The following is a 16,994-nucleotide window of genomic DNA, read 5'->3' as shown; positions in this document are numbered from 1 at the left end:
ACCAAAAACTGCTTCAGAAGAAGAACACATCAAAATGGTAGAATTTAGAAAAAGTATGCAAAGAGGACCAAGTTGCTGCTTTGCAAATCTGATCAATCGAAGCTTCATTCCTAAACGCCCAGGAAGTAGAAACTGAACTAGTAGAATGAACTGAAATCCTTAGAGGCGGAGTTTTACCCGACTCGACATAAGCATGATGAAATAAAGATTTCAACCAAGATGCCAAAGAAATGGCAGAAGCTTCCTGGCCTTTCTAGAACCGGAAAAGATAACAAATAAACTAGAAGTCTTACGGAAAGACTTAGTAGCTTCAACATAATATTTCAAAGCTCTAACAACATCCAAAGAATGCAACGATTTCTCCCTAGAATTCTTAGGATTAGGACATAATGAAGGAACCACAAATTCTCTACTAATGTTGTTGGAATTCACAACTTTAGGTAAAAAAATCAAAAGAAGTTCGCAACACCGCCTTATCCTGATGAAAAATCAGAAAAGGAGACTCACAAGAAAGAGCAGATAATTCAGAAACTCTTCTGGCAGAAGAGATTGCCAAAAGGAACAAAACTTTCCAAGAAAGTAATTTAATGTCCAATGAATGCATAGGTTCAAACGGAGGAACTTGAAGAGCCCCCAGAACCAAATTCAAACTCCAAAGAGGAGAAATTGACTTAATGACAGGTTTTATACGAACCAAAGCTTGTACAAAACAATGAATATCAGGAAGAATAGCAATCTTTCTATGAAAAAGAACAGAAAGAGCAGAGATTTGACCTTTCAAGGAACTTGCGGACAAACCCTTATCTAAACCATCCTGAAGAAACTGTAAAATTCTCGTTATTCTAAAAGAATGCCAAAAAATGATGAGAAAGACACCAAGAAATATAAGTCTTCCAGACTCTATAATATATCTCTCTAGATACAGATTTACGCGCCTGTAACATAGTATTAATCACAGAGTCAGAGAAACCTCTTTGACCCAGAATAAAGCGTTCAATCTCCATACCTTTAAATTTAAGGATTTCAGATCCTGATGGAAAAAAGGACCTTGCGACAGAAGGTCTGGTCTTAACGAAAGAGTCCACGGTTGGCAAGAGGCCATCCGGACCAGATCCGCATACCAAAACCTGTGAGGCCATGCCGGAGCTACCAGCAGAACAAACGAGCATTCCTTCAGAATCTTGGAGATTACTCTTGGAAGAAAAACTAGAGGCGGAAAGATATAGGCAGGATGATACTTCCAAGGAAGTGAAAAATGCATCCACTGCCTCCGCCCGAGGATCCCGGGATCCGGACAGATACCAGGGAAGTTTCTTGTTTAGATGAGAAGCCATCAGATCTATTTCTGGGAGTTCCCACATTTGAACAATCTGAGGAAATACCTCTGGGTGAAGAGACCATTCGCCCAAGTGCAACGTTTGGCGACTGAGATAATCCGCTTTCCAATTGTCCATACCTGGGATATGAACCGCAGAGATTAGACAGGAGCTGGATTCCGCCCAAACCAAAATTCGAGATACTTCTTTCATAGCCAGAGGACTGTGAGTCCCTCCTTGAAGATTGATGTATGCCACAGTTGTGACATTGTCTATCTGAAAACAAATGAACAACTCTCTCTTCAGAAGAGGCCAAGACTGAAGAGATCTGAAAATTGCACGGAGTTCCAAAATATTGATCGGAAATCTCACCTCCTGAGATTCCCAAACCCCTTGTGCCGTCAGATACCCCCACACAGCTCCCCAACCTGTAAGACTTGCATCTGTTGAGATTATAGTCCAGGTCGGAAGAACAAAGAAGCCCCCTGAACTAAACGATGGTGATCTGTCCACCATGTCAGAGAGTGTCGTAAAATCAGTTTAAAGATATTAATTGAGATATCTTTGAGTAATCCCTGCACCATTGGTTCAGCATACAGAGCTGAAGAGGTCGCATGTGAAAACGAGCAAAGGAGATCGCATCTGATGCGGCAGTCCTAAGACCTAACATTTCCATGCATAAGGCTACCAAAGGGAATGATTGTGACTGAAGGTTTTGACAAGCTGATATCAATGTTAAACTTCTCTTGTCTGACAAGGACAGAGTCATAGACACTGAATCTATCTAGAAACCTAAAAAGGTTACCCTTGTCTGAGGAATCAATGAACTGATTGGTAAATTGATCCTCCAACCATGAACTTGAAGAAACAACACAAGTCGATTCGTATGAGATTCTTCGAAAATGAGAAGACTGAGCAAGTACCAAGATATCGTCCAAATAAGGAAATACCAAAACCCTGTTCTCTGATTACAGAAAGAAGGGCACCGAGAACCTTTGAAAAAAATTCTTGGAACTGAGGCTAGGCCAAACGGTAGAGCCACAAAACTGGTAATGCTTGTCTAAAAAGAGAATCTCAGACACTAAAAGTGATCTGGATGAATCGGAATATGCAGATACACATCCTGTAAATCTATTGTAGACATATAATGCCCTTGCTAAACAAAAGGCAGGATAGTCCTACAGGAACCATCTTGAATGTTGGTATCCTAACATAACGATTCAATAATGATAGATCCGGAACTGGTCTGAAGGAATTGACCTTCTTTGGTACAATGAAGAGATAAAATAAAACCCCAGCCCCTGTTCCAGACTGGAACTGGCATAATTACTCCAGCCAACTCTAGATCTGAAACACATTTCAGAAATGCTGAGCCTTGCTGTGTTAACTGGGACACGGGAAAGAAAAAAATCTCTTAGCAGGAGGCCTTAACTTGAAGCCAATTCTGTACCTTTCTGAAACAATGTTCTGAAACCAGAGATTAAGAACGGAATTGATCCAAATTTCTTTGAAGAAAACGTAATCTGCCCCATACCAGCTGAGCTGGAATAAGGGCCGCACCTTCATAGGTACTTAGGAGCTGGCTATAGGTTTCTATAAGGCTTGGATATATTCCAAACTGGAAATAGTTTCCAAACTGATACCGCTCCTGAGGATGAAGGATCAGGCTTTTGTTCCTTGTTGTGAGGAAAGGAACGAAAATGATTATTTACCCTGGAAAGAAAGGGAAAGCAAAGTTGACTTAGAAGACATATCAGCATTCCAAGTTTAATCCATAAAGCTTTTCTAGCTAAAATAGCTAGAGACATATACCTGACATCAACTCTAATGATATCAAAAGATGGTATCACCAATAAAATTATTAGCATGTTATAGAATAATAATAATGCTATAAAATTATGATCTGTTACTTGTTGCGCTAAAGCTTCTAACCAAAAAGTTGAAGCTGCAGCAACATCCGCTAAAAATATAGCAGGTCTAAGAAGATTACCTGAACATAAGTAAGCTTTTCTTAGAAAGGATTAAATTTTCCTATCTAAAGGATCCTTAAATGAAGTACTATCTGCCGTAGGAATAGTAGTACATTAGCAGGAGTAGAGACAGCCCCATAACCTTAGGGATTTTAGTCCCAAAAAACTCTAATCTGTCAGATGGCACAGGATATAATTGCTTAAACGTCTAGAAGGAGTAAATAAATTACCCAAATTATTCCATTCCCTGGAATTACTTCAGAAATAGCATCAGGGAGATTAAACACTTCTGGAATAACTACAGGAGATTTAAAAACCTTATTTAAACGTTTACATTTAGTATCAAGAGGACCAGAATCCTCTATTTCTAATGCAAATAATACTTCTTTAAGTAAAGAACGAATAAATTCCATCTTGAACAAATACAAAGATTTATCAGCATCAACCTCTGAACCAGAAGAACCATTATCAGTATCAGAATGATGATGTTCATTTAAAAATTCATCTGAAAAAAGAGAAGTTTTAAAAGACTTATGTATACTAGAAGGAGAAATAACAGACATAGCCTTCTTAATGGATTTAAAAAATAAAATCTCTTATGTTATCAGGAACACTCTGAAAATTAGATGTTGACGGAACAGCAACAGGTAATGTAACAGTACTAAAGGAAATTTTATCTGCATTAATAAGTTTGACATGACATGCAATACAAACAACAGCTGGAGAAACAGAAACCAAAAGTTTATAGCAGATACACTTAGCTTGGTAGCTCCAGCACTGGGCAGTGATTTTCCTGAAGTATCTTCTGATACGTGGAAGAATGACGCAATAAAATGAAGCATTTTCTGCCCCCGCGAGCCTAACAGCCCACAGGGAAAAAGTCAAATTTTTTAAGGTAAGAAAAAATGATTGAAACAAATGCATTCATCCCAAATATGAAACTGACTGTCTGAAAAATAAGGAATGTTGAACATTCTGAGTCAAGGCAAATAAATGTTTGAATACATATATTTAGAACTTTATAAACAAAGTGCCCAACCATAGCTTAGAGTGTCACAGAAAATAAGATTTACTTACCCCAGGACACTCATCTACATGTTTGTAGAAAGCCAAACCAGTACTGAAACGAGAATCAGCAGAGGTAATGGTATATATAAGAGTATATCGTCGATCTGAAAAGGGAGGTAAGAGATGAATCTCTACGACCGAAAACAGAGAACCTATGAAATAGACCCCGTAGAAGGAGATCACTGCATTCAAATAGGCAATACTCTCCTCACATCCCTCTGACATTCACTGCACGCTGAGAGGAAAACCGGGCTCCAACTTGCTGCGGAGCGCATATCAACGTAGAATCTAGCACAAACTTACTTCACCACCTCCATCGGAGGCAAAGTTTGTAAAACTGAATTGTGGGTGTGGTGAGGGGTGTATTTATAGGCATTTTAAGGTTTGGGAAACTTTGCCCCTCCTGGTAGGAATGTATATCCCATACGTCACTAGCTCATGGACTCTTGCTAATTACATGAAAGAAATTGTATTCTCAATCGGAATACATTTTTTGGAGGGGTTTCATGTCCCTTTAACTCGAGCACAGGTGAAATAATCAGCTTACCCATCAGCTGATCAGTTCAACTGTGCTCTAGTTAAGATATAATAAGTATGTGGCCCGTTAAGGGTCCCGAGGACTGGAGTTGGGAAACACACTGAGATAGAGCATGCAATTTTAAGCAACTTTCTAGTTTACTCTTGTTATACATTTTTCTTTGTTCTTTTGCTATCTTTATTTAAAAAGCAGGGATGTAAAGCTTATGAGCCAGCCCAGTTTAGATTCAGCACCCTGGATAGCGCTTGCTTATTGGTGGCTACAGTTAGCCACCAATAAGCAAGCGTAACCCAGGTTCTGAACCAAAAATAGGCTGGGCTCCTAAGCTTTACATTTGTGCTTTTAAAATAAAGATAGCAAGAGAATGAAGACAAATTGATCATAGGAATAAATTAAAAGTTGCTTAAAATTGCATGCTCTATCTGAATCATTAAAGGAAAAAATTGGGTTTAGTATCCCTTTAAGCAGGACTATACAATGTGAACATCACAAAATAAGGTATGATAGAACTATCAACAGTGATTCAGAAACACAAGTCTTGACTGTTTCTGCACACTATGGGCCAGATTACAAGTGGCGCCCTATTTAGCACTTTCGATTGTGCTCAAACACTGCTGAAAGAAATTTTTAAATTGTACGAGCGGAACTTTCTTCCTATAGACTTTAATGGAGTTCACTGTTATCGCTTGTGCGCTAGCCCAACATTTTATATATATATATATATATATATATATATATATATATATATATATATATATATATATATATATATATATATATATATATATATATATATACACACACATACATACACACATGCATATAAATAAAAAAATATTTATCTATACCTATACTTATCTATACCTATACAAGTAGAACCCCCTTTATCCAAACTGTTTGGGACCGTAAAAGGTTTGGATATCGGAATAGTTTTGATTTTGGAATATTTGCATCTTTAAAATGGGACAGTTGAGAGAGTGCATAGAACCAAGTATAAACAATATTATGTCATTTAGGCAATATTTAAATTTCATAATACAGCTTATATATGTAACTAAAGGTAGTTTTATATCATTTTTAATACTTTTGTGACTTACAGGCAGGAAAACAAGTAATATTTGATCATTTTATCTTTAAAAAATAGTGAAAAAGTTTGGATTTTAGAATAAGTTTGGATTCTGGAATTCCGTACCTGGGAATTTGTACCTGTATATCTACATGAATATATACAGGTATAGATATCTACAGATATATAGGAATATATTTAAAAAAAATATTAAGAATGTTTTCTACTACGTATGTGAAGAACATTAGAATGTAAATACACAGTAAAACAAATATAAAATTGAATACAAATATGTTTTAAGGTATTTGAGTGGAAAGGGCTCCAAAGTGTGTATATTTGATCTATTTATACATATATATTTATATACAACTATACTTTTAAAGAGAGGATTGAAGACAGATAACTATCAATCAAAGAAGGACAAAGGCTGCACAGTGGTTTCAAACATTTATTACTGCTATGGGTGTAACTGGTCAATTCAGACCGTCTATCCTCCACCCAATTTCCAAAAGGTATAATCAACATAAAAAAAAAGACCTAACACCTCAGGCTGTGTGTAATGTATGCACTTAAAGTTGGAGATCACCACAATAAACTTTTAGCTTGCAAGTATGCACTAGGCAGAGCTTTTAGTTGTTCTTGAAGGGACAGCTGAAGTAATCAGTGTTTTGTTATTCCAGTCTGCTGATTCACTTCGATGTAAAGTGACTGCTTGCCGTAACAGCCATTTATATTGGAAGGAAGAAAACAGTTGTTTGACCTTTCCATTTGAGTGGATTGTACAGTCAGCTTTTGGGAACAACTACACCAGAGCGTGTTTATACACTAAGTGCCCGGTCTCAGAGACTACAATTGTTTAACAGCAGTATTGGGGCCCCATTCACTTATTAAGCGTTATTTTATATAATTTGCTGTTTCTACCTGTGGCATCTGACATTTTTAAAGTGATAAGTTTGGTGCATACTTTAATAACCAATAGTTCAGCTTAACACATGCACACAAGCTACAAGTCAATTGTAGTTACTTTCTCATTAAGTACATATATAGGTGCATACTCTGACAATTTATATAGCACAAGCTGTATTTATCTTGTGGTAATTGCAATGTTAAAGTCATAAGTTTGGTGCATATTCTGACAACTAAAAGCTCTGCCTAGTGCATACTTGCAAGCTAAAAGTTTATTGTGGTGATCTCCAACTTTAAGTGCATACATTACACACAGCCTGAGGCGTTAGGTCTTTATTTTTATGTTGATTATACCTTTTGGAAATTGGATGGAGGATAGACGGTCTGAACAAGTTACACCCATAGCAGTAATAAATTTTTGAAACCACTGTGCAGCCTTTGTCCTTCTTTGATTGATAGTTATCTGTCTTCAATCCTCTCTTTAAAAGTATAGTTGTATATTATTCTGGGACAGCTAGCACGGATGGTAAACAACTTGGAATTGTGAAGTGCACCTCTATGTTTAAAAGTTTTTTGCTGTATATATATATATATATATATACACACATACACACACACACACATATATATATATATATACACACACATACATATACACACATACATACATACACATTTAAACACAAACGCACATGCAATAATTAATTTTAAAATAATTACATTAATATTAATTTATATAAATAATTATTATCAGATACTGTATACGAGTGTAACACTTTTTAATGTATTTGTTTTGTTTGGTGCACATTTTTTTTTTTTAACTGTTACTCTTTACACTAGGTCTCCACTCGCGCTAGTCCGGCAAATTTAGTTTGCACTTGAGCAAGTGTGTTTATTTTCAACTTGTAATACGTGTGCAAATTATCGCGGGCATGATATTGGTCATCGCAAACCGCGTGAGCAATATTTCCCAACTTGATATCGGGCCCTATGTTGTTCAAGTTAGAAGATCCACACAAAAAAAAATCACCCATGTGTACAGATAAAACTATATACAGGCAGTCCCCGGGTTACAGACATCCGACTTAAGTACAACTCATACTTACAAACAGAGAAAATAGAGCTTTATTGCGAATCCTTCTTTAAAGGATAAACCAAAATACTCAAAATCCAATTGTCACAAGGACAGAAAGTGATGTGAAATTTTCTGAACAGGGGCACAGATAGCAAAACAAACTTTTCCCTATGCTTTCAAAAACTAAAAAAATGTTTGGCTAGAGTTTCACCTAAATAAACTGCCTGTTCCAACTTACATACAAATTCAACTTAAAGGGACACTCAAGTCACAAACCTACAGAACCTATCTTGTTCGTAACCTGGGGACTACCTGTAATAAGGTTCTTGCATATGTGAAGAATGGCAACAGCAATAGTATCACCTTTATTATTAATTAATGCACAAAAATAAAAAAAATGCAAAAGCTAAAACCAAACATAACTACCAACAGGGAGAAACTAAATTAACTCAGAAAGGAGGCACTTCTACCACACCTGGCGAGGACTCTAACTTTATATATATCAGCTTCGGAGTGTTGAAGTAAGCCGGAGAGGTGTCTGCCCTATAATTTAAAGATGGACTTTGACCGGCAATATGAGGTAAAGGGAGAAGAGTTGAAAACTCTTGTTGAGAGCTGAGCCAAAGTCACAGGAGCGTGCTGTGGGAATCGACAGCATACCCGCTGCTTGGATTGGCTGGGTGACCGACTACCAGCGGCCTTTTGAGATCTGCCTCTATCTTGTGGAGTGAGAATTTTAGGCTTAAACAACGTTTCTCTGCACTTCTGTGGCCAATAATATTTTGATAGTGACAATTGGAAGAGTAATAATCTAGGAGCTTTAAATTGTCTGTCTTACTACTCACAATACTTGGTTTACGGGGAAAACAAGACTAGTGAGCACTTGCAAGTACATTTTTTTAATGGCGATCTCTTATCTATGACTTTTTACCACTTGACATTAGAGGCTTTTCCTCCTTTATATAATTTTACAAAGACTGTTTAACTGCATAAGATCCATAAATTATCATACATGTCTATTATTTTAATTAGTTGGAAATGTATGTATTAGAAAAGATAAATACCACCTTGCATTACGTGAAATATGAGAATTGACAACAGTATATGCTGTCTGTATGCCTAACATTGCACTACCATCTGTTTTAAGAATCTTTACTGAAAACAAAATGGCCATTTACAGCATGTCAGTTCCACTTTTATAAATTTCTATGAAGGAAGAAAAAAAAAAAAAAAGAATAATTTCTTTATCAGATACTCACTCTTCATCTTTGATGGTCTCATAGCAAGAATCACACATTCGGACCTGGAACTCGAAACCCATTATGGGGTAACTGGATCTCTTTGAGCTGCATTTCCCACACACAGCCTGCCCACACTTTCTGCAGTGGTGCTAAATGAAAAAGTAAGAGAGAAGGTCTGCATAACAAAATAATATCTGTGGCTTTTCACTTCTGCTGTGCTCCAGATCATGTCAAAAGTCAAACTTAGATAAATAAAAGGAACGTGCTGGAAAGAATATCGCTGAAAATATAAGATACAAAATAAATGTGACAAACAATGTACGTGAAAATCAAATAAATAAAGGGACAGTGTAGTCAAAATTAAGCATTCAGGTAGGACATGCAATTTTAAACAACTTTCCAATTTACTTTTATCATCAAATTTGCTTTGTTCGCTTGGTATTTTTTGTAAAAAGCTAAACTTAGGTAGGCTCATATGCAAATTTTTAAGACCTTGAATGCCACCTCTTATCTCATCTGCATTTTGACAGTTTTTACAGCTAGACAGCGCTAATTCATGAGTGCCATATAAAAAACAATGTGCACACTCCCGTGCAGTTATTTATGAGTCAGCCCTGATTGGCTAAAATGCAAGTCTGTGAAAAGAACTGAAGTAAGGGGCAGTTTGTAGAGGCGTAGATACAAGGTAATCACAGAGGGAAACAGTATATTAATATAACCGCGTTGGTTATGCAAAACTAAGGAATATGTAATAAAGGGATTATCTATCTTTTTAAACAATAAAAAAAAATCTGGAATAGACTGTCCCTTTAATCTTACCTGTCGTAGCCCCATTGTCTTTGTGTCCCACATCTGCTTTATGTTCCAGAAGAAAGGCTGCGAACATTTCTGACAAGAATCACTTTCTCGCCACTGAGGAGCCTTAAACAGATGACATGTGGTTATCGGTCAAACAAAGGGAAATTTATATAACCAAGCAGCTAGTTACACCTCTTTGCTATAACCATATTACATGAAAAATAAGACACAAAGCTTTCTCAATCTACATAGAAAACTAAATTTATGCTTACCTGATAAATTGATTTCTTCTATGGTAAGACAAGTCCACTGATTCATCCTTTACTTGTGGGATATTATCCTTCCCTACAGGAAGTGGCAAAGAGCACCACAGCAGAGCTGTCTATATAGCTCCTCCCTTAGCTCCAACCCCCAGTCATTCGACCGAAGGTACAGGAAGAAAAAGGAGAAACTACAAGGTGCAGAGGTGACTGAGTTTAAATCAAAAAAATATAATCTGTCTTAAAATGACAGGGCGGGCCGTGGACTCGTCTTACCATAGAAAAAAATCAATTTATCAGGTAAGCATAAATTTTGTTTTCTTCTATAAAGGTAAGACGAGTCCACAGATTCATCCTTTACTTGTGGGATACAATACCAAAGCTGCAGGACACGGATGAACGGGAGGGACAAGACAGATGGTTAAACAGAAGGCACCACCGCTTGAAGAACTTTTCTCCCAAAAACAGCCTCCGAAGAAGCAAAGGTATCAAATTTGGAAAATTTGGAAAAGGTATGAAGCGAAGACCAAGGCGCAGCCTTACAAATCTGTTTAACAGAAGCATCATTTTTAAAAGCCCATGTGGAAGCCACCGCTCTAGTAGAGTGAGCTGTAATTCTTTCAGGAGGCTGCTGTCCAGCAGTCTCGTATGCCAAACGGATGATGCTTTTTAGCCAAAAGGCAAGAGAGGTAGCCATAGCTTTTTGACCTCTACGTTTTCCAGAATAGACAACAAAAAGAAGATACTTGACAAAAATCTTTGGTCGCTTGCAAGTAAAACTTTAAAGCACGAACCACGTCCAAGTTGTGCAATAGACGCTCCTTCTTAGAGGAAGGATTAGGAACAACAATTTCCTGATTAATATTCTTATTAGTAACAACCTTAGGAAGGAATCCAGGTTTGGTACGCAGAACCACCTTATCAGCATGGAAAACAAGATAAGGCGAGTCGCATTGCAATGCAGATAGTTCAGAAACTCTTCGAGCCGAAGAGATAGCAACTAAAAACAGAACTTTCCAAGATAGAAGTAGATATCTGTCCCTTTAAGGAACTAGCTGATAGGACAAAATCCTAGGAATCCTGATCTCACTCCATGAGTAGCCATTGGATTCGCACCAATAAAGATATTTACACCATATCTTATGATAAATTTTCCTGGTGACAGGCTTTCGAGCCTGAATCAAGGTATCTATGACCGACTCAGAGAACCCCCGCTTGGATAAGATCAAGCGTTCAATCTCCAAGCAGTCAGACGCAGAGAAACTAGATTTGGATGCTGGAACGGACCTTGAATCAGAAGGTCCTGTCTCAGTGGCAGAGTCCATGGTGGAAGAGATGACATGTTCACCAGGTCTGCATACCAAGTCCTGCGTGGCCACGCAGGTGCTATCAAAATCCCCAAAGCGCTCTCCTGTTTGATTCTGGCAATCAAACGAGGAAGGAGAGGAAAAGGTGGAAACACATAAGGCCAGGTTGAGCGACCAGGGTACTGCCAGAGCATCTATCAGTACTGCCTGAGGATCCCTTGACCTCGACCCATAACGAGGAAGTTTGGCGTTCTGACAAGACGCCATGAGATCCAATTCTGGTGTGCCCCATTGCTGAAGCAATTGTGCAAACACCTCCGGATGGAGTTCCCACTCCCCCGGATGAAAAGTCTGACGACTTAGAAAATCCGCTTCCCAGTTCTCCACTCCTGGTATATAGATTGCTGATAGATGGCAAGAGTCTCTGCCCATCGAATTATTTTGGTAACCTCTATCATCGCTAGAGAACTCTTTGTTCCCCCCTGATGATTGATATATGCTACAGTCGTGATATTGTCCGACTGAAATCTTATGAATCTGGCCGACGCCAGCTGAGGCCACGCCTGAAGCACGTTGAATAACGCTCTCAGTTCTAGAATATTGATTGGGAGGAGAGTCTCCTCCTGAGTCCACAAACCCTGTGCTTTCAGGGAATTCCAGACTGCACCCCAGCCCAATAGGCTGGCGTCCGTCGTCACTATGACCCACGCTGGCCTGTGGAAACACATTCCCTTGGACAAATGATCCTGTGACAACCACCAAAGAAGAGAGTTTCTGGTCTCTTGGTCCAGATTTATCCGATGAGATAAATCTGCATAATCCTTATTCCACTGTTTGAGCATGTAAAGTTGCAGTGGTCTGAGATGCAAGCGAGCAAACGGAACTATGTCCATTGCCGCTACCATTAAACCGATTACCTCCATACACTGAGCCACTGACGGCCGAGGAATGGAATGAAGAGCTCGGCAGATGGATAAAATCTTTGATTTCCTGACCTCCGTCAGAAAAATGTTCATGTCCACCGAATCTATCAGAGGTCCCAGGAATGGAACTCTTGTGAGAGGGATAAGTGAACTCTTTTTTACTTTCACCTTCCACCCGTGAGATCTTAGAAAAGCCAACACGATGTCCGTGTGAGACTTGGCTAGTTGGCAAGTTGACGCCTGGATTAAGATATCGTCCAGATAAGGCGCCACAGCTATGCCCCGCAGCCTTAGAACCGCCAGAAGGGACCCTAGCACCTTTGTGAAAATTCTGGGAGCCGTGGCCAACCCGAAGGGAAGAGCCACAAACTGGTATTGCTTGTCCAGAAAGGCGAACCTGAGGAACTGGTGATGATCTTTGTGGATAGGAATGTGTAGATACGCATCCTTAAAGTCCACGGTGGTCATATATTGACCCTCCTGGATCATTGGCAAATTAGTCCGAATGGTCTCCATCTTGAAGGATGGGACTCTGAGGAACTTGTTTAGGATCTTGAGATCCAAAATTGGTCTGAAAGTTCCCTCTTTTTTGGGAACCACAAACAGATTGGAGTAGAACCCTTGCCCCTGTTCTGTTTCCGGAACTGGGCAGATCACTCCCATGGAATATAGGTCTTCTACACAGCGTAAGAACGCCTCTCTTTTTGCCTGGTTTACAGACAATTGAGAAAGATGGAATCTTGGGGGAGAATCTTTGAAATCTAGAAGATACCCCTGGGTTACTATTTCTAAAGCCCAGGAATCCTGAACGTCTCTTGCCCAAGCCTGAGCGAAGAGAGAAAGTCTGCCCCCTACTAGATCCAGTCCCGGATCGGGAGCTACCCCTTCATGCTGTCTTGGAGGCAGCAGCAGGCTTCTTGGCCTGTTTACCCTTGTTCCAAGTCTGGTTAGGTCTCCAGGCTGACTTGGATTGAGCAAGATTCCCCTCCTGCTTTGCGGCAGGGGAAGAGGAAGAAGGACCACCTTTGAAGTTTTGAAAGGAACGAAAATTATTTTGTTTGATCCTCATCTTATTCGTCTTATCCTGAGGAAGGGCATGGCCTTTCCCTCAAGTGATGTCTGAAATTATCTCTTTCAGTTCAGGTCGAATAGGGTCTTACCCTTGAAAGGGAAGGCTAAAAGCTTAGCTTTTGATGACACATCAGCAGACCAGGACTTAAACCATAACGCTCTACACGCTAAAATGGCAAAACCTGAATTCTTCGCTGCTAATTTAGCCAAATGAAAAGCGGCATCTGTAATGAAAGAATTAGCTAGCTTGAGAGCCCTAATTCTATCAAGAATATCCTCTAATGGAGTCTCAACCTGAAGAGCCTCTTCCAGAGCCTCGAACCAAAAGAATGCTGCAGTAGTTACAGGAACAATGCACGCTATAGGTTGGAGAAGAAAACCTTGATGAACAAATATTTTCTTCAGGAGACCCTCTAATTTTTTATCCATAGGATCTTTGAAAGCACAACTGTCCTCAATAGGTATAGTTGTACGGTTAGCCAGGGTAGAAATAGCTCCCTCCACCTTAGGGACCGTCTGCCACGAGTCCCGCATGGCGTCTGATATGGGAAACATTTTCTTAAAAGTAGGAGGGGGAGCGAATGGAATACCTGGTCTATCCCACTCCTTAGTAACAATTTCCGAAATCCTCTTAGGGACCGGAAAAACATCAGTGTAGGCAGGAACCTCTAGGAATCTGTCCATTTTACACAATTTCTCTGGAACTACAATAGGGTCACAATCATCCAGAGTCGCTAAAACCTCCCTGAGCAATAAGTGGAGGTGTTCTAGTTTAAATTTAAAAGCTGTCACATCAGAATCTGTCTGAGGGAACATATTTCCTGTCAGAAATCTCTCCCTCAGCCAGCAAATCCCTCACTTCAGAACATTGTGAGGGTACATCGGATATGGCTAATAAAGCTTCAGAGGGCTCAGCGTTTGTTCTCACACCAGACCTGCTGCGCTTCCCCTGCAACCCAGGCAGCTTAGATAAAACCTCTGTGAGGGAAGTATTCATAACTGCGGCCATATCTTGCAGGGTGAAAGAATTAGACGCACTAGAAGTACTTGGCGTCGCTTGTGTGGGCGTTAACGGTTGTGACACTTGGGGAGAATTAGATGGCATAACCTGATTCTCTTCTGACAGAATCATCCTGCGACACACTTTTAGTAGCTAAAATATGTTCTTTACAATTTATTGACCTTTCAGTGCATGAGGGACACATTCTAAGTGGAGGTTCCACAATGGCTTCTAAACATATTGAACATTGACTTTCCTCAATGTCAGACATGTTGAACAGGCTAGTAATGACTACAAACAAGCATGAAAACACTTTATTTAGTGAAAAAAAACAGAATTTATGTTTACCTGATAAATTACTTTCTCCAACGGTGTGTCCGGTCCACGGCGTCATCCTTACTTGTGGGATATTCTCTTCCCCAACAGGAAATGGCAAAGAGCCCAGCAAAGCTGGTCACATGATCCCTCCTAGGCTCCGCCTACCCCAGTCATTCGACCGACGTTAAGGAGGAATATTTGCATAGGAGAAACCATATGGTACCGTGGTGACTGTAGTTAAAGAAAATAAATTATCAGACCTGATTAAAAAAACCAGGGCGGGCCGTGGACCGGACACACCGTTGGAGAAAGTAATTTATCAGGTAAACATAAATTCTGTTTTCTCCAACATAGGTGTGTCCGGTCCACGGCGTCATCCTTACTTGTGGGAACCAATACCAAAGCTTTAGGACACGGATGAAGGGAGGGAGCAAATCAGGTCACATAAATGGAAGGCACCACGGCTTGCAAAACCTTTCTCCCAAAAATAGCCTCAGAAGAAGCAAAAGTATCAAACTTGTAAAATTTGGTAAAAGTGTGCAGTGAAGACCAAGTCGCTGCCCTACATATCTGATCAACAGAAGCCTCGTTCTTGAAGGCCCATGTGGAAGCCACAGCCCTAGTGGAATGAGCTGTGATTCTTTCGGGAGGCTGCCGTCCGGCAGTCTCGTAAGCCAATCTGATGATGCTTTTAATCCAAAAAGAGAGAGAGGTAGAAGTTGCTTTTTGACCTCTCCTTTTACCAGAATAAACAACAAACAAGGAAGATGTTTGTCTAAAATCCTTTGTAGCATCTAAATAGAATTTTAGAGCGCGAACAACATCCAAATTGTGCAACAAACGTTCCTTCTTTGAAACTGGTTTCGGACACAGAGAAGGTACGATAATCTCCTGGTTAATGTTTTTGTTAGAAACAACTTTTGGAAGAAAACCAGGTTTAGTACGTAAAACCACCTTATCTGCATGGAACACCAGATAAGGAGGAGAACACTGCAGAGCAGATAATTCTGAAACTCTTCTAGCAGAAGAAATTGCAACTAAAAACAAAACTTTCCAAGATAATAACTTAATATCAACGGAATGCAAGGGTTCAAACGGAACCCCCTGAAGAACTGAAAGAACTAAATTGAGACTCCAAGGAGGAGTCAAAGGTTTGTAAACACGCTTAATTCTAACCAGAGCCTGAACAAAGGCTTGAACATCTGGCACAGCGGCCAGCTTTTTGTGAAGTAACACAGACAAGGCAGAAATCTGTCCCTTCAGGGAACTTGCAGATAATCCTTTTTCCAATCCTTCTTGAAGGAAGGATAGAATCCTAGGAATCTTAACCTTGTCCCAAGGGAATCCTTTAGATTCACACCAACAGATATATTTTTTCCAAATTTTGTGGTAAATCTTTCTAGTTACAGGCTTTCTGGCCTGAACAAGAGTATCGATAACAGAATCTGAGAATCCTCGCTTCGATAAGATCAAGCGTTCAATCTCCAAGCAGTCAGCTGGAGTGAAACCAGATTCGGATGTTCGAACGGACCCTGAACAAGAAGGTCTCGTCTCAAAGGTAGCTTCCAAGGAGGAGCCGATGACATATTCACCAGATCTGCGTACCAAGTCCTGCGTGGCCACGCAGGAGCTATCAAGATCACCGACGCCCTCTCCTGATTGATCCTGGCTACCAGCCTGGGGATGAGAGGAAACGGTGGGAACACATAAGCTAGTTTGAAGGTCCAAGGTGCTACTAGTGCATCCACTAGAGCCGCCTTGGGATCCCTGGATCTGGACCCGTAGCAAGGAACTTTGAAGTTCTGACGAGAGGCCATCAGATCCATGTCTGGAATGCCCCACAGCTGAGTGACTTGGGCAAAGATTTCCGGATGGAGTTCCCACTCCCCCGGATGCAATGTCTGACGACTCAGAAAATCCGCTTCCCAATTTTCCACTCCTGGGATGTGGATAGCAGACAGGTGGCAGGAGTGAGACTCCGCCCATAGAATGATTTTGGTCACTTCTTCCATCGCCAGGGAACTCCTTGTTCCCCCCTGATGGTTGATGTACGCAACAGTTGTCATGTTGTCTGATTGAAACCGTATGAACTTGGCCCTCGCAAGCTGAGGCCAAGCCTTGAGAGCATTGAATATCG

The 16,994-nt window shown here is 40.0% G+C and overlaps 1 protein-coding gene across 1 annotated transcript in view; it reads right to left on the bottom strand.

Moving 5' to 3' along the window:
* Positions 1-16,994, bottom strand: part of WDFY1 (WD repeat and FYVE domain containing 1) — a 172,046-nt gene that overhangs the window by 69,535 nt on the left and 85,517 nt on the right. The window contains exons 9-10 of the mRNA XM_053709957.1: positions 10,000-10,101; positions 9,199-9,329 (exon numbers count right to left, since the gene is read on the bottom strand). Of these exons, the coding sequence (XP_053565932.1) occupies positions 9,199-9,329; positions 10,000-10,101 (233 nt within the window). The remainder of the gene's footprint in view (positions 1-9,198; positions 9,330-9,999; positions 10,102-16,994) is intronic.

This window comes from Bombina bombina, chromosome 4, assembly GCF_027579735.1.
Source record: "Bombina bombina isolate aBomBom1 chromosome 4, aBomBom1.pri, whole genome shotgun sequence".
NCBI classification, from domain to species: Eukaryota; Metazoa; Chordata; class Amphibia; order Anura; family Bombinatoridae; genus Bombina; species Bombina bombina.
Note: the sequence above shows the minus strand (reverse complement) of the source record. Positions and strands in the feature narration are given on the sequence as shown.